The sequence below is a fragment of the Sciurus carolinensis genome, chromosome 4, assembly GCF_902686445.1.
Source record: "Sciurus carolinensis chromosome 4, mSciCar1.2, whole genome shotgun sequence".
NCBI lineage: Eukaryota > Metazoa > Chordata > Mammalia > Rodentia > Sciuridae > Sciurus > Sciurus carolinensis.
Window position 1 is genome coordinate 122,824,516 of NC_062216.1, and position 18,790 is coordinate 122,843,305.

General features: G+C 38.9%; 1 protein-coding gene and 1 pseudogene across 1 annotated transcript; both read right to left on the reverse strand.

Moving 5' to 3' along the window:
• Positions 1–4,885: 4,885 nt before the first annotated feature.
• Positions 4,886–5,056, reverse strand: LOC124984053 (40S ribosomal protein S29-like; annotated as a pseudogene).
• A 4,225-nt stretch (positions 5,057–9,281) lies between these two features.
• On the reverse strand, positions 9,282–17,321 carry Avpr1a (arginine vasopressin receptor 1A). The gene is made up of 2 exons (XM_047551772.1): positions 16,039–17,321; positions 9,282–13,712 (listed from the first exon to the last, which is right to left on the reverse strand). The coding sequence occupies exons 1-2, from the start codon at positions 17,009–17,011 to the stop codon at positions 13,426–13,428; spliced, it is 1,260 nt and encodes a 419-aa protein (XP_047407728.1). The 5' UTR covers positions 17,012–17,321; the 3' UTR covers positions 9,282–13,425.
• Positions 17,322–18,790: the final 1,469 nt, after the last annotated feature.

The following is an 18,790-nucleotide window of genomic DNA, read 5'->3' on the forward strand; positions in this document are numbered from 1 at the left end:
TGTAGGAGTTACAGTCAATCAATTGGAGACTTAAATGCAATGGGAATGATTGGAACTCAGGGAGGAAGGGGTCAAGTGGCAGCCCTTATTCACCAAAGAGAAGTGGACATAGTTACCATATGGACAGCAAAGGGGAAGAAATGGACACAATGTTCTGACTTGTGTAGATCTCTGGCATTAGTTAATTAATCATGGGGTTTCTAGAAGCCAAATAGATGGGAAACCCACCAAATTCTTACTTGACTTATATAAGCAGAAAAATTCCAGGGAAAATGTAGAAAAATCTGCCCTACATCAAAAGAGCAGAGAATCATGGCCCCTCAACCACTTCCCGAGTTTGAGTCAATTTATAGCTCTAGAACCCCTTGAATGAAGGGGAGGCTAGGTTCCCTTGAGGAAGGGTATAGTACCTGGTATAGTACCAGAAATATTTACTGTTAATCTTTCTCCTATCCTTCCCCAAAGGGACCTAAGACCTTTTACTAGGGTAACTGTGCATTGGGGAAAAGGCAATGATCAGATCTTTCAGGGATTACTAGACTCAGGCTCTGAATTGACATTGATTCCAGGAGCCCTGAAATGTCACTGTGGCCCCCCAGTAAAAGTATGGGCTTATGGTAGTCAGGTGATCAATGGAGTTTTGGCCAAGGTCTGACTTACAGTGGGTCCAGTGGGCCCCTGAACTCATCCTGTGGTGATTTCTCCTGTCCTGGAATGTATAATTGGGATAGATATACTTAGCACTTGGCAATTAACTCCCACATTGGTTCCCTAACCTGTGGAGTGAGGGCTATTTTGGTGGGAAAGGCCAAATAGAAGCCTCTGGAGTTGCCTGTAACTGGGAAAATAGTGAATCAAAAGCAATACCACATTCCTGGAGGGATTGCAGAGATTAGTGCCACCATCAAGAACTTGAAGGATACAAGAGTGGTGATTCCCACAACAGCCCCATTTAACTCTCCTATTTGGTCTTGGAGAATGACAGTTGATTATCATAAGCTCTATCAGGTGGCAACTCCAATTGCAGCTTCTGTACCAGATGTGGTTTCTTTGCTTGAACAGATTAGTATATTTCCTGGTACCTGGTATGTGGCTATTGTTTTGGCAAATGCTTTTTTTCTTCACCCCAGTGCATAAGGACCACCAGAAACAATTTGCTTTCAGCTGGCAAGGCCAGCAATATACCTTCATTGTCCTTCCTCAGGGGTATTTCAACTCTCCAGCACTGTGTCACAGCTTAGTTTGTAGAGATCTTGATTGTCTTTCTCTTTCACAAGGTATTACACTGGTCCATTATACTGATGACATTATGTTGATTGAACTGACTGAGCAGGAGGTAGCAACCACTTTGAACTTGCTAGTGGAGCATTTGTGTGTCCAAGGATGGGAAATAAATCCAACTAAAATTCAGGGGCTTTCAAACTTCACTAAAGTTTCTAGAGTTCCAGTGGCACCTGCCCAGATATTCCTTCTAAGGTAAAGGATAAGTTGTTGCATCTGGCCCCTCCTACAAATAAGAAAGAAGCACAATGCCTGGTGGGCATATTTGAATTTTGGAGGCAGCACATTCTTCATTTGGGTGTGTTACTTTAGTCCATCTACCGAGTGACTAGAAAAACTTCTTGTTTGGAGTGGGGTCTAGAAAAGGAGAAGGCTCTACAACAGATCCAGGCTGCTGTGCAGGCTGTTCGGCCACCTGGGACATATGACCCAGCAAACCCAATGATACTCAAAGTATCAGTGGCAGATAGTGACATTGTCTGGAGCCTTTGGCAGGCCCCCATAAGTGAATCACAGAGGAGACCACTGGGATTTTGGAGCAAGGTTCTGCCATCATCTTCAGACAACTTCTCTCCCTTTGAAAAACAGCTTTTAGCTGACTCCTGGGTCTTAGTGGAAACTAAACACTTGACCATGGGCCACCAGGTTACTATGCGACCTGAGATGCCCTCATGAACTGGGTGTTATCTGACCCACCACGCCATAAAGTTGGACATGCACAACAGCACTCCTTCATCAAGTAGAAGTGGAACATATGTGATGGGGCATGTGTGGGTCCCAAAGGTACAAGTAGGTTGCATGAAGAAGTGGCCCAAATGCCCATGGTTCCTATTCCAGCTGCACTACCTTCTGTACCTCAGCATGAACCTATGACCTCATGGGGTGTACCTTGTGATCAATTACCAGAGGAAGAAAAAACTAGGGCCTGGTTCATGAGTGGTTCTGCACAATATGCAGGTAACACCTGGAAGTGGACAGCTGCAGCACTGCTGCCCCCTTCTGGAACAACCCTGAAGGACATTGGCAAAGGGAAATCTTCACAATGGGTAGAACTCTGGGCAGTGCATCTGGTTGTGCCTTTTGCCTGGAAGGAAGAATGGCCAGATGTGTGACTGTACACCAACACATGGGTCATAGTCAATGGTTTGGCTAGCTGGTCAGGGAACTGGAAAGAACATCATTGGAAAATTGGTGACAAGGACATTTGGGGAAGATGTATGTGGATAGATCTCTCTGAATGGGCAAAGGATGTGAAGATGTTTGTGTCTCATGTAAATGCCCACCAAAAGGTGAACTCAGCAGAGGAGGATTTTAATAATCAGGTAGATAGGATGACCCAATCTGTGGATATCAGTCAGCCTCTTTCTCCAATCATCCCTGTCATTGCCCAGTGAGCTCATGAACAAAAGTGGTCATGGTGGCAGGGATGGTGGTTATGCATGGACTCAGCAGCATGGACTTCCACTCACCAAGGCTGATTTGGCTATAGCCACAACTGAGTACCCAATTTTCCAGCAGCAGAGACTGACACTTAGCCCCTGATATGGCATTATCCCCTGGGGAGATCAGCCAGCAACCTGGTGGCAAGTTGATTATATTGGGCCACTTCCATCATGAAAAGGGCAGTTGTTTGTCCTTACTGGAATAGACACTTATTCTGGGTGTGGACATGCCTTTCCTGCACATAGTGCTTCAGCCAAAACAACCATCCATGGACTTATAGAATGCCTTATTCATCATCATGGTATTCTGCACAGCATTCCTTTGGACCAAGGAACACACTGCACAGCCAAAGAAGTGAGGTAATGGGCTCATGATCATGGGATTCACTGGTCTTACCATGTTACCCACCATCCTGAAGCAGGTGGTTTGATAGGACAATGGAATAGACTCTTGAAAACGTAGTCACAGTACCTGCTAGGTGGCAATACCTTGCAGGCCTGGGGCAAAATTCTTCAGAAGACTGTCTATACTCTGAATCAGCATCCACTGTATGATACTATCTCTCCTACTGCTAGAATTCATGGGTTCAGGAATCAAGGGGTGGAAATAGGAATGGTAACACTCACCATTACCCCTAGTAACCCACTCGGAAAGTTTTTGCTTCCTGTTCCTGCAACTTTATGCTCTGCAGGCATAGAAGTCTTAGTCCCAGAAGGAAAAATGCTTCAGCCAGCAGATACAACAATGATTTCATTAAACTGGAAGTTAAGACATCCCCCTGGCCACTTTGGCCTCCTCATGCCTCTGAGTCAACAGGTTATGAAAGGAGTCATGGTGCTGGCAGTAGTGATTGACCCAGATTACCAAGGGGACATTGGACTGTTACTCCACAATGGAGGTGAGGAAGCATACTCCTGGAGTGCAGGGGATCCCTTGGGACGTCTGTTGGTAGTACCCTGTCCTGTTACTAAGGTCAGTGGGAAACTACAACAACTGAATCCAGGCAAGACAACAACTTTCATTCTTCAGGAATGAAAGTGTGGGTCACACCTCCAGGTAAAGAGCCAAGACCTGCTGAGGTACTTGCTGAAGGTAGTGAGAATACAGAATGGGTAGTAGAAGAAGGTAGTCATAAATACCAACTACAGCCATATGACCAGTTACAGAAATGAGGATTATAATTGCCATGGATATTTCTTCCCTATTCTGTTAAGAATATGTTTATGCATACTTCACATGCATTAAGAGGAAATGTTTGTTACTCTCCTGTTATTCGTCATGTAATGTAGTATTGATTGACTTAACATCAAGTAATGTTACTCTTTTTTTTCTTCTATTCTGGAGAGAGTAGTATGTTCTCAGTTGTAGGAAGGATAGTTACGTTAGGTGGAATTATGAACTGTTATTGTGTTGATTTGGAGATTAAGTATGATGTAAAGAGTCATGTTTGCATATCAAGTTGACAAGGGGTGGGATTGTAATGGTTAATTTGAATTGTAAACTTGATTGCATTAAGAGATGCCGATGATTAATGCAGGCCTCTGGGTGTGTCAGTGAGGGCGTGTCTAGGAATGATTGGAATGTGTAATAGTGGAGCCCCTCTGTAAACATGGGTGGCACCACCCAATAGGATGAAATAAAAGTTGGAAGAAGAAGGAAGCAGATGCAATGCAAGCTCAACTCTTCTCAATGGGTTCTTGATTGCTGCTTGGATCATCTGAGGATATGGGACTGTTGCTTCTTCACTCTTCCAAAGTGGACTCTGCCAGTGATTCTCCAGGTAGTTTCCAGAAGCCTTGGTATTGCACTAGGGTAGCACTGTTGATATTTCTTGTACTGGGTCTTCTGCATCTCCTGAGAACCTTTACTAATACAGAGGTCCTGGAATAACATTTATCAATCTCTGAAAGAAAAAGGATGCCAACCAAGAATCTTATATTCAGCAGAACTAAGATTCAAATTTGAAGATGAAATAAAAACCTTCCATGATAAACAAAAATTAAAAGAATTCACAACCAGAAAGCCTGCACTTCAAAATATTCTTTTTTTTTTTTTTTTTTTTGGAAGTTTTTAGAATTTTATTTTATGTACAAAGAACTAGCAAACTAGCATGTTCTTTCATTGGGAGGCTGTCTTGGGCAATCCATTCGAGGAAGATCACTTAGTCCAACTTAATGAAGCCTATAGCCTTTGCCTACTGACGGAAACACTGCCGGCACACGTTAAGGTCGTATTTCGGGATCAGACCGTGCCGGTTGGAGTATACGCGGCAAGAGCGAGAACCCTGGCCGAATTTTCGCGGGTGGCTCCAGTAGAGCTGTTGGTGACCCATGTCGCTTTCAAGGGTGCAACGAGGCAAAAGGGTCAAAATATTCTTAAAAAAATATTCCATGAAGATGAAATTTTAAAAAAGTGAAAACCAACAAAGAGAGGAACTGCACCAAAGGATAGTCAACCAAAGAAGAAAATAATTCAAATTAAAAACTAGAAGTAAGCCAAAAGGACCGGGAACACAAATTGTATCTCAATAATAGCCTTGGACATTAATGACCTAAATTCATCAATCAAAAGAAATAGACTGGTAGATTGGATTATAAAACAAGCCCCAATAATATGCTGTCTCCAAGAGACTCACCTTACAGGCCAAGACATCCACAGACTAAAAGTGAAAGGATGGGAAAAAACATATCACTTACATGGAACACATAAATAAGTAGGGGTTTCTATCCTCTAAAATAGACCAAGTTATGTAAGCTATGTAATTATAATTATACAAATGTAATATGAATATATTTTTAGTATCTGTAGGGTTGTTTTGATAGCTCCTTTTCCACTGATATTTTTTTCTTGATTAGATTTTTTAGATGTTTATCAACTTTTAGCTGTATTTGTTTTGGTTTGAATATGAGGTATCCTCTAAAAGCTCATGTGTCAGACAATGCAAAAAGATTCAGAGGAAAATAATTGGATTGTAAGAGTCTTAACCCAATCAGTGATTTAATTCTCTGATAGGGATTAACTGACTGGTAAATGAAGTGGTAGGGTGTGACTGGAGGAGATTGGAATTGGGGCATGGCTTTGGGTATATATTTGTATCTGGCAAGTGGACACACTCTCTGCTTTCTGATCACCATGATGTGAGCTGCTTCCCTCTGCCATCCACTCCCACCATGATGTTCAGTTTCGACTCAAGCCCTGAGGAATGGAACTGATCTTCTATGAACTCAGACCTCTGAAACTGTGAGCCCTTGAATAAACTCTTCCTCCTCTATAATTGTGCCGGTCAGATCCTTTTAGTCATAGGAGCAGAAAAATGACTAAAGCAGTATTATTTCTTTTCTATTTCACATATTTCTGCTCCTACTCTTATTTTTCCCTTCCTACTACCTAATGTGAAAATAATTTGATTGTTAATCTAGCTTCTTTCTGATACAAATACTTTAAGATATAATTGTATATCTGAGTACTATTTTGTCCCAGAGATTCTGATATTTTAAACTTTTATTATCACTTAGTTCAAAGCACTTTTAGTTTACTTTTCTTGTGCTTTCTTCTTTGATCTGTGAGACATTTATAAGTGTGCTGTTTAATTTTGAAGTAGTTGAGATGTGGGGGTGGGGTTCTAGATATCTTAAGGTGATTGATTTTTAATGTAATAAATCATGCAGGAAAGAGTCTGCATGATTTTGAGTATTTTAAATTTCTCAAAGCTTATTTTAGGACAGAATATAGTGTATCCCTATTAATTTTCTACTTGTCATTTCTGTATATAGTTCACTATAAATAACAAATAGGTCAAGGTGGCTGATAATGTTGTTAGGCCTTTTATAACATTATTCCTTCCAGCAAAACGAGGGGTCTTAAAACCTCCAAATATGATTGTGGATTTGTCTTTCTAGTTTTATTAATTTTTACTTCATGTATTTGGAAATTTCCTTATTAGGTATATACACATTTAGGATTGTTATACTTCCTTGAAGAAGTTACCCTATTATTGTTATAAAATGTTCCCCCTGAAAATACTTTATCTTGACATTTATTTTATATTCATAGCTCTACTTCTGATTTCTCATGCTTATTTTCCCCTTTGCTTTTAACCTATTGGTGTATTTATATTTAAAGTGTGACACATGTATAGAACATATAGTCATGTTTACTTTTTACACATGTTGAACATTTATACCTTTTAATTACAATATCTAGATCATTTATATTTAAATTAATTATTGATATTGTTGAAAAAAGAACACCTGACATAAAGATCAGTGGAAAATTGGGTAAATTATAGGTTTGATGATGTAATATTTGGGAAAACAGGTTGAATAGTCCTGCTGTCAGCCTCAGAGAGAAGATTGTTGGAATGCTTTTGTTGCAGTTGTTCTTTCTCTCATTTATCTTATGATGCACAGCAACAGATTTATTTTATTGTTTGTTAACACTTTTCATTTTGCAAATAAAAATTATATATATGTAAAAAAAAAAATATATATATCTGTGTATATATATGTTGTACCATAGGCAATCTTCTAAGTATCCCATTATGGTTTTAATGTGAAAACAACAAATAATGCTGGGTATTTTTTCACATGCTTATTTACCATTTGATTATCCTCCTCAATGAAGTGCCAGTTTATGTGTTTTGATAATTTTTAATTGCATTATTTGCTGATTGTTGAGTTTTCCAGTCTTTGTATATTTTGTAAACAAGTATGTATATTGCAACAAACAAACAAACAAACAAGTAGACCAGTCTTCAAGGCTATGAAATTAAGATAACACACCAGGACACCTCAGCCTTCAAAGACTATGTGGTCATTAAACATACCAGGAAGCCAGTACCAAGGAAAAGAAAGCAATGAACCTAGTTATTGATCAGCTCCACTAAGACAGAATAATAATAGCTTGTCGTGCTCAATATTAAGATCCCCCTTAGTGTTAAGGGGCAAACACAAGTATAGAATAGTCACTAAAGTGACTTACAATCCCTTTGACTTCATTGGTGTCATGAAAATCACACCCTGAGGTGGAGACCTAAGACGATCATGAGACATGTTGCATGAAGAGGCATGATGAGGGCCAGCACAGGTGCAGCTGAAACTCCACCTCCACGTGCTAGGACGTCAGGATGCTGGGTCCACACCAGCCTCAGCCACACAACAGAATTGTGCACTGCTTGCTTCTTGTTCTGGTCAGCTTGGAATTTCTGTTCCCCTACATGCTGCTTCCTTATGCTGGAGCATAAGAATCAAGAGCCTTGTTCCTCTGCCAATGTGCTTTCATCTGATTCTTCTGAACCCATGGAGTTGGTAATGACAGGTGGATTTGTTTGTTTGTTTATTTGTTTGTTTTTGGTGGGGAGGATATAATAAATATACACTTTGACTTAACTTCTGCTCAAGTCCCACTGGATTGTGTTTGGAGTCAAGGGCTCATCACTGTGGTGGTGACAAGGGTTTTCCATTAGGATTAAATTTAGGTTTATCTGTAAATTCACTTTTTAAAAATAAGATATTAAATAGGTGTCCAGATCCATTAAAATATCTTTTCTAAGATCATGTATAGGCGGCAGAAAATCTGGGGTTCCTAGATTTTAGGAAAATATGCATTGGTAGAAATCCTCTTTATTTTTAGTCATTCATAATCAGTCTTTTAATATTACAGTGATATTTTAAAATAGAGACTTCAAATTCCCTCTCCTTCATTCTGGACATTCACTGCTCCTAGACTTTAAGCAAAACCCCAAGTTAGAGTTTTGTCCATGGTGCTAGCATTCAACTTATTTTTTAAAAAGCTAGACAATGTAAGTTGAAAGTTAACATAATTTGAAATTATTAACCCACATGGAAAAGAATTCTAATTTTAAAGACTATAAAGTGGGGATATTTTTGATCTTTAGATCTCCCTGAAGTCTTGTCAATTTCAAGAAATAAATGAATGGAGATGACATCTTAAGGGCTGGAGAGCCCACATGGCCTCTGCTAAATCTGATTATTGATTTGTTTTCTTGATTGTAAATTATTAAAAATAATTTCAAAATTTTACTTATTCTTGCTATAGTCAACTTGTATAAACACAAACATTTTTGCGCTCAAATATAAACCTATAATTGTGTACCAATTATAAAACAGGTCTTTGTTTTAAAAATTAGCACAATTAGCTTGAAATATATTTCTTCGTTAAACTAAATTGTAAAAGAATTATTTAAAACAACTCTGAAATTAATTTTTATTTATAGAAACCAACACAAAACACATGATAAAATTAAGGAATGATACAGTCATTATTATAAAATAGTACAAGTCACTTTAAAGTAAAAGTCACTTTTACTTTTTTCTTTTAAGGACAAATATTAAATATAATCACAAAACATTTCAACATTCATTCAAAACTGTAGCAACTTTCTTACAGTAATAAGGTAAATCCTCAGAATATGTTAAAGTCAGAAATCTTGTGATATAAAAATAATTACATTTTGTGGAAATGCTGATTGTTTTATATTAATAATAATTCTGATACTATTATTTATGCTTTGTTACTATCATTTATGAATTTGTTATTTGACCTTGGAACACAAAAATAATTAGTTCATTCTACAATATTTTTTAATTTTTATTTATAAAACAAAACAATATAAAAAGATATATGTGTATGTGTGTTATATATGTTATATAATTTTGTAAAAGAACGGGTAAAGCTTGTCTATGGTAGAACACTGGCTTAGCATGTGTGAGGACCTGGGGTCGATCCTGAGCACCACAGACACACACACACACACACACACACACACACACAAATAAAACACTAACATAAAAACAATGGCATATAATTTTTAGCTATAGTGACATACATTTTTGATGCTGACATACTACAATCACCGGTATGTTTTTGTTTACAAAAATTTAGTGTATCTAAAATTGTGTTACAATGAAATTCTTTAAATGCCTTTCTGTACAAAGGAACCACACAATTTGTGATTCAACCCATGTAAGTAGTCCTGGGAAGTAGCATTCAGCTGTGTAGTCTTTAAATATTTATCCAAATCGTCTAAGGTCAAATTCTAGTCAAGGATCATTCTGTAAAACTTACTGTGTTTTGTTAATCGTGATTCCAAGTGGCAGTAAGAAGACCATGGGGATTGGGGCGAGGCTACAGGGGTTGCTTCTGCACTTCTGGGAGTGGCATCCTGGAGGCCCCGCCCTAGGTTTGCTCTGAATAGAGTAGCACCGCCCACAAGGCCCTGGTTAACAGAAGTAACAAACAGGAGTCTGATCTCTGATACTTGAGCTGAAGGGTTAGTCTCAAGTTCTCCCTAGAAGACATCTAATTATGCTTTAGGTAGAGTCAGATTTGAAGGTCATAATGTAAAGCTCTAGATACCCAAATAAATTATAAAATTATACATTTTAGAGTATGAAAACCAAAACTTTAACCCGATTGGATTACTTTGCTTTGTGCAATAACAGTTGAAAGTTGTGTTTCCTAATAATCAGTGGTCATTCATTCTAGGAACTGGAATACATTTGGATGGTACTGCGTGTTGTTAAGACATTTGATTTTTTTCCCTCTAAAACCACACTCTTCCTTCAATCATGGTATAATCATCTTTTGATGGTGTTAGAACCTCTGTAGGTCTAGTGTATAATTAACCCAAGAATTTCACTAATTTCCTTTGCAGGTATGTTCTAAATGAATTTTCAAAATAAAAACCAGGGAGTTTACATTTTAAAATACATGCTCCCAAGTTAGCCCATTAAGTAATGTATGTGAATTTTAAAATATTCTTTTTCATCAATATGTATCAAATGTCCAATAGATCAGTTTATTCCTATTAGTCATATTCCTGATACCTATATAAATAAGTCAATATTGTATACTTTCAGGGACTTCCCACAGATGACCCTAAAAAATAAAATAAGGTGACACAATTCATTTATTCTTGACTATAAGCCTCCATTTGGCATAATATCTCAGGTCTTTGACTGAGAAGAGGAACGCTTCCCTTCCCAGAATACTTTCTGCTCATTGCCTTTCTTCTGAAACAGACAGGCAGGACACTTCCAAGCTAGATAGTTGTTTCGAATTATATGAATACCATTTCTGGGTACATAACATTAAGAAGGTGTAACACTAAGTAGTTTTTCTGCCTAAACCACAAAGATGATGATCACATATATTGAAGAACTAGCAGGCAGGTCCTCTTGTGTCTACCCAGCCCATTTCCTACTGTCTAATCTCTTGATGCATTTAAAAGGAAAAAACGCAGGTGGGTAAGTTGATATGCCCTTATTTGAGAGATGTTCCTAGAACTAAGGTCAAATGGAATTGTTTTACTTGGAGGTGCATATCAACATTTTGAAATGGACCCTTTTAAAAGAAACAATAGGTTGATATTTTAGAAATGATTTAGATAAAGTGGGATCATCTTTATTCCAGTCTAATAGGCTTTAGTTTTTGAACTATTGAAGAAAAATTATTAATGGGGCTATCCATCTTACAAAGGCAGGGTTACAACTATGCTCTCCTAACTTGAGTAATAGAGAAGTGATTAATGTCACTGATGGCTTATGTTGAAGAGATATAAGCCAATTAAGAGAAATATTTATTTTTATTTTTTTTTGTTTTGTTAATTAATTAATTTATATTTTGGTCCTGGGGATAGAACCAGGTGTTGTGCATGCTGGGCAAGTGTTCTACCACTGAGCTACATCCTCAGACCTATTGTTATTTTTAGAAAGAAGAATTTTGAAACCTAAAAGGCTAATCTCGACAGAATATTTTTTAAGGCATTTTTAGGATATCTTTTCTAAGCCTATCAATGAGAATTTAGAAAGACACAAGAATGAAAAGGAGTGAAGTAGTTCATTCCAGGTTATAGCAGTGTCATTCAGTCCACTGTCTCTTATCTGCAAAGTTAGAAAAGAAATCAAATAATACTATTAAAAGCAACTGTTACATCTTCTAAGAGATGAAAAATATTTATTGATGTATACTCAAATCAGTGCATGATCTCTAAGGAGTCAGACAAATGAGCTAGAAAAAAACCATGAAAAATGCAATAACAAGTACCAAAGTAACTTATCACTGTTTAGAATTAAAACTAACTGGGCTGGGGATATAGCTCAGTTGGTAGAGTGCTTACCCTGCAAGTACAAGGCCATGGGTTCAATCCCCAGCACTAAAGAAAAAGAGCAGAACTGAGACAAACTGATCCTCTTAGCTGACTTTCCTTTATCTGCATTCAGAGTAAAGAAAGTTCTATCCTTACATTGGAAAACTTTAGCTGTGCAGAGATTTGGCTTACTGGCTACTGGCAATGCTTTCCAATGAATCAGCAGATCTATATTTAAGTTTTAGGATTTTATATCCCAGACATAAAGTCAACCAATTCTGGTTAATAAAAAATAAGCAGGAAAAAAGGGCTATGAATTCTGAAGGTCTTGAGAGCATTAAAAAAAAATGTATTTTAAGTATAGCACTTACAGGGTGTGAAGCTTATTTCACACATTTGATTTCATTTAGTCCTTAAAACAACCCTGTGAGGGGTTGTACTCCATTGTACAGCCAAGGAGGCAGAGGCTTGATGTGTTTTTAAGTAACATACATTTAATAATGAAGGAATCCAGATGAGGAGCAGAGCAGTTCTTTCCATCTGCCTCCCAACCTTTACCCCCACCCCCAGCCTCCTCTCTATTCTGAATCTGTTAGGTGCATGGGAGATTGGAAAGAAAGAACAGACCTTTGTAACTTAACACAGTAGGGGGGCATTTTATATCCTGAGTAACTCTTTAGGAGACTCATATTTATGAATTCAAGTTCACTAAACATGAAGATAAGATCGTGTTAACATTTAGTATAGCACAGGACACTATAACACTGTCAAAATATTTTACAATATTCTAGACAAAAGTCTACAGCCTAGTTTAGGCAATCTTTTCTACTCTGTGAAATTTGGCATTCCTCGTACATATCTGACTTTCAAACAATCTTTCAGTGGGAGGAAAAAGATATTTTCAGCTTATCCATAAATTTTTCTCTAATTGTTAACATCTTAGTAAACATGATTCTTAGAGTCATTAAAACATGAGGAAACTAAAGGAAGGTACTGCCAGTTATTAAGTTATCATTTGGAAATTCAGGGTGATTTATGATTCCTAATGGAACTTTCTTCTTTTCACTCTGAACTGACTTCGTCCTGCTCAATAAGCCCTGGCCCTCAAACCTCTTCAAGGCCTCATCTCTAGGACCCCACTTGGGGCTGTATTTTATGATGCATAAATTGAGTTTATTGGATGGAATCACAATTTCTTTGAAGACTCCTCTAAATGATGAGCCCACTTTGTTCAGAAATTCTGACTTTTAAATTAGTCAAGTCTTACTTATGTCAGAAATTAAACGAAACCAGCAGCAAAAATACAAAGTCAGGTTGGTTACGATTTTTCTTTTAGAAACATAACTTCTGTTATTTCTGGAAATCAGACCCACAGATTTTAGTGCGGTGTGTTTTCATTAACTTTTTGTATAAAATAATTCATGGTTTTGAGTCACGGCAATGTGGAAAATGCAATAGGAAAAAAAGTCTTGTACCCAATGAGTTGATTTTTGCTTATCTTCTATATTTTTGTTTGTCCTCATGATTTCTAGCTGGATTCAGTAATAGACCACAAAGTCAATTACGAGAATCAGGCGGCATGAACTTGGGGCTCAGGTTGAAACAGGAATGAATTTGATGGATTTGGAAGATTTAGGTGAGTCCTTCCATGTACCGGTACTATTTGTCGGGCTCCGGTTGTTTGAATAAGAAGTCTGCCTTCTGCTCATACTGTCGGTATCTTCTTTGTTGAATTTTTGCTTCGTGTTTTGGCAGCACGGGAAGCTTTGGACACAGTCTTGCAGGAGATGGCCACTAAAAAACATGTATATCCAGGGATTGCAGCAACTATTCAAGGAAGCCAGTAATGCTGTGATGGTGGTGGAAGGGTTTTCTGAATCTGTATGAAAAATATAAAGAGAGATTATTTCAATAATCAAAGCAAGAAAGTAAGCATCATATAACCTCATTTTTATATTGACTAAAAAAAGGCAAAAAATGTTATGGGTTAGTATAGAAAATGACCTATTTGTTTACCAGTCAGGGAACTGGGTAGTGTTTGGAAAGTACTTGATGATAAAATATTTTTGTTAGCAAAATGCCTCAAAATTAATGCAAAAAATTAAAAATCACTACTAAAGTATCAAATAGAATGAATAGGAATTTCAAGATGATAAAGCTATGAAATAATTCATTAAAATAGTTTGTACTTTACACTAGCACAAGCATGTACTATCAGACACAGCATTTATACAATAACAATTTGAATAAATTTCAAGTCTATAATCACATATACCAAATTGTATTCTTCATAATAATTCAAACAACATTATGACATTATAAGACCATGTTTAGTAGTTTAAAGTTTTAAATATTGAATTTATTTTTGTAATGTGAAAACTATATATGAGAGAATAGTTGAAATAGATCCTTGAAGAATGCAAGCTTTAGTCATTTTTCAGTGGATAATTAGAAATTTTGTTTGATTTTAAAAAGAAAACCATCTGTGGTTCAATTAAATTATGTTAAGAATGACTGAATTAAGAAATTCCAATAGGATTCTGAAGTATTTTATGTTAATTAGTTGTGGTAAATGACATGAGCATTATGATCCTTCACAGTGACAATATTGCATTGATAATATACTTTTCCTAAAAATAAGAATAATTAGTAAACATGGACTTTCTCTTGATTGGTGTATACAAACTTGGGTCTTCTCACTCCTCTTTTGTCAGAATAAATTACAGATTAGCTGATACTCTGTGCTAGATGCTGCTATCAGAGTTGATCATGATCCATGACTGACTGTACTAAAAAAGAGTAAGAATAACCAGCAAGTCCATGCATGAGTGAAGAATTTTTTTTAGTAATTGTGTCTAAATTCCAAAGAAGGAATTATTATTTAAAGTTTGATTGGCAATATTAGGGGCTTCTGAAACTAAGCAAGACAGGAAATGGTAAATAAAAGTTAAATGTGTTATATTTTTTATTATTGGTAGTTAGAAATATTTAAATTCCCACTCCAGTGTTTTATTTATATATAGCACTTCCAAAATATATCACATATACTCCCTACCTCAGTACAAAAACCAAAAAGAGATAAATCACCAAGATGCCTATATCCTGACTTCAGTTGTTATAAGAAATATTTCTATAATAAAGTTGGTTTCAAAAAGTTCTTTTTCTTCCTAAAAGAAAACATTTTTTCAATATGCCAAACTAATAATGCTCCTTTTGGGAAAACCTGATGAAATCAATCTCTCTAGTGAGTGAAGGAATTAAAATGAAACATGCCAGTAGATGTAGGGAACATTCTCAGAAAATCATTGCAACATTTGTGGAGTAAATAGCTGTGTGGTCAAATTAGTGCTGAAAGACTAAAGAGTATGTCTAGCAAATTAAGTTTATTAATAATCCTACTTTGAAATACCAGGAAAAAGAAAGTAATTAATGTTAGAATAAAAAGTAAAGATTATAATGAGGAAAAGAACATGAACTAATTGCCAATTTAGAATTCTTGACTTCTTAAGAATCTTTTACCAGCTTTCTCCACCCCCCAAAAATGTTCATCTTTATCTCTGCCCTTGGAGAATTTCTACAAAAGTTTTATATTAATTGTGATATCTTTCATGATCTAATGAAAAGCAGTTGTAACTAAAAAATACTCTCCTGAATCCAATAGCCTTGAAAGCAGGATATATACACAGCCATTAGTGATTTAGCAAAAGGTCCTTGTTCCGTTCTGAAGTTAGTGTGTGACTCTAGGACACAGTTCCTGGATTTGTGGTCTTCTCAATATCATCATTGCATGCTATAAATGCTGATTCCTTGGCCCCACTGCATAGATAATGAATTATAATGTCTGGAGAGGATACCCTAGGAATTCGCATTTTTCTTGTGTTTTATTCTTTGTTTATTTGAAGTTTTTATATAATCCAACCGTAGGTGCACATGTCCATGTCTCACTTTGTTTTCTCATATAATTTTCACGTGTCATTAGTCATTCTCTAAAACGTTTTTTAGAATTTGTATTTTTGACAATTTCCCCCAAGATGTAATTTTTGTGCATGCTGAAGTTTAAGGACTATTTAGAGGATAGTATGGAAAGAAATAATTTCCCTCTCTCTCTCTCTCTCTCTCTCTCTCTCTCTCTCTCTCACACACACACACACACACACACACACACACACACACACACCACTGGTCTCCCCTGTTTGAGCACCTACCAGTCCAGATGAAATTTTCATCCCAGACCGACCACATCTGGATGATGAAGAAAGGCGCCCAGCAGAGGATGTAAGCCGTCACAATCACAAAAGTCATCTTTACCGTACGAATCTTGGCGCGGGAAATGGTCTTCACACTGCTGACACAAGGCGCTACCAGAATCCCCTTATGAAGGGCGTCCCCAGCGCCCCTTACACCCTTGCTCTGGCGCGATGCGGTCTTGCCGCGGATGTTGCGCCAGATGTGATAGCAGATGAAGCCGTAGCAAGTACCCAAGATGACCACGGGTGCCACGAAGATGCCGCTTGTCATCCAGGTCACATAGGCTCGGGTGCCCCAGGGCTGGATGAAGGTGGCCCAGCAGTCTTGAGCTTTAGTAACATTGTTCACCTCGATCATGGAGAAGATGAAGAACTGTGGCGTGCTCAGCACGAAGCTCAGGACCCAAGAGGCGGCGATCATGAGGCGCGAGCGGCGTGCGGGTTGCTGTAGAGTCTTGAGGGGGTGGCACACCGCGATGTAGCGGTCTGCGGTCATGACCACCAGCATGTAAGCCGACGCGAACATGGCGAACACCTGGAGGTGCTTCACCACGCGGCACAACCAGTCGGGTCCGCGGAAACGGTAGGTTATGTCCCAGCATAGCTGAGGTAACACCTGGAAGAAGGCGACCGCTAGGTCGGCCAGGCTGAGGTGTCTGATGAAGAGGTGCATGCGGGACGTCTTGCGCGGTGTGCGGTGTAGCGCAAGTAGCACGCTACTGTTGCCTAGCACGGCCACCACGAAAGTCACCGCCAGCACGGCGATCTCCAGCTTGGCCAGCTCCTCATTGCGCCGGTCTCCCGGGGGACTGCTGCCACCTTCCCCAAGCGCATCTGCTTCCTGGCTTAGATTGGCACCATCTGTAGTCAGAGGCCACCATGGACTGGAGTTGCCCATGGGTCCCGCGTCGGAGCCTCTACGGAAACGCATGCTGTCTATATAGCGCTTCAGAGGCCCGGGCAGCACCCGGAGCTCCTTTCCCGCCTCGGAGGACTTGGGTTCTTTTTCCAAAGCGCGCTGTCCTTTCCAAGCTCTGGGATGGGGAACCCTGCAGTCCCTTTTGCATGCGTCTCACCTGCCCACCGAGTAGCTCTCAGCCAGGTGCTGCAGCCCCTGTCCCTGCTCTGCCTTTTCCCAACTTCCTTAAAGCGCTCTGAGCTTCTGAAAGCACTGGACCCAGAACTCAATGATTAATGCAGGGTTTGATTCCTCAGAACGCGCTCCCTCTCGCCCTACTGGCTGGAGACTGTTCTTGCCTCACTCCCACTCCCGCCCCCCCGCTTTCGCTGGCGATTTGTCCTCTGCATTATTTCTGCAGGGTTGGGGCTGGGAGACCCGAGAATCCCTCGGTTTAATAGGAGGCATCATGGCGCTTTCTCACCCTTGTACAAAAACTTGGATAACTGGGCGGGTCTTGCCTTTTCGAGGCTCATCACCATTTCCTCAAGCTTCTTTCACCAGCCACCTTAAACCCAAACATGAGTTCAGCAGGCATGGTAAGCGCTGTACCTGGAAATCTCGAGTTTATGCAACCGCGCTAGCTCATGCACCTGAATTTGGTGCTCAATCCCACGTACTCCAGTCGGAGTTTTTCTCGGCTCAGCGATTTTATCCGTTGGCAGCTAATCTGGCCAATTTTATCCCCGGGGAAGTTTCGCTCCGGCTGTCCACTCCTCTCTGCATGATGACGACTTTGTGATTTAAATGATGCACTCTTCTCAGTGGGACTTGTTGCCCGCTGTTACTGTCTTGGTTTGCTGCGGGGAAGGACGCAGTCATTAGTCCCACTGCAGCGAAGTGAAAGGAGTATCTTCTGTTTTCCCAGTTTCTCTGTGGGGAATAGGGACTAAGGAGTTTTCTCTAGATTCCGGAGAGTTTCTCCGGAAAAGCCCGATTCCCACAGAGGGGATGGAGGAAATTGAGCCGCAGTAGTTCGTAGAGACTTCATCTGATTACTACAGAATCCCGGAGACTTCTCTCTTTTCTTCTGATGGATAAAGAACAACTGCCAATCAACATCCACCCAGTCAGTACTGTCCGGGCTTCTGTTCTCAGGGGTGAGAAAGAGGAAATCTTGAAGGAGAAAACATAATTTTGGAAAAAAAGAAAACACCACCTACTTACATTAATTAGTTACGCTGGACAACCGTAGCTCTACAGCCAGGGCGGGAGGGGGTGGGAGGTGCAGAGGGAAGAGGAAGAAATATACATACCTTCAGCTGTTTTAGTTTTGGTGAAAGTACGCTTGAAAAGACAGCAAGGGGGAGCTGTTTTCGGGTTATTTTCAGAAGAAGGAAAAAGAAATACTTTTACAGAGTTATTTGCTATGTAGATTCATGAACATGACATTGGTAGAAGATTTGTGGGTTGGGGCGGTGGTATACATTTGATTATCTCAGAAAAATGTCGCCATTTGTGAAATGCAGGCTGAAAAATGAAAAGATTTTGATTCTCACTCATAATTCTACTTTAGTATCCGCTTCTTGCATGCAGAATTCTTATGGTTGTCACAAAGAATGCAGGACTTGATATGGGAAGTCCTGTTCCATTGTGGTTATTAAGCTTGGCCCATGCATCCTAAAAATGGGAATAAAATTATCTGCTATTCTTACTTATGAGGTTATTTAGAGCATCTAGCAAGCCTGTATTCTGTGTGGGAATGTGCTCCGAAGATAAAAATTTGTTTTACATGGGCTTATTTTCTCCATG

Coding starts and splice junctions, on each gene's coding strand:
- Avpr1a (XM_047551772.1), bottom strand. CDS start 17,011: ATGCGTTTCCGTAGAGGCTCCGACGCGGGACCCATGGGCAACTCCAGT. Junction 13,713..16,038: donor TGAAAATTTCATCTGGACTG/GTAGGTGCTCAA, acceptor TTTTTCATACAG/ATTCAGAAAACCCTTCCACC.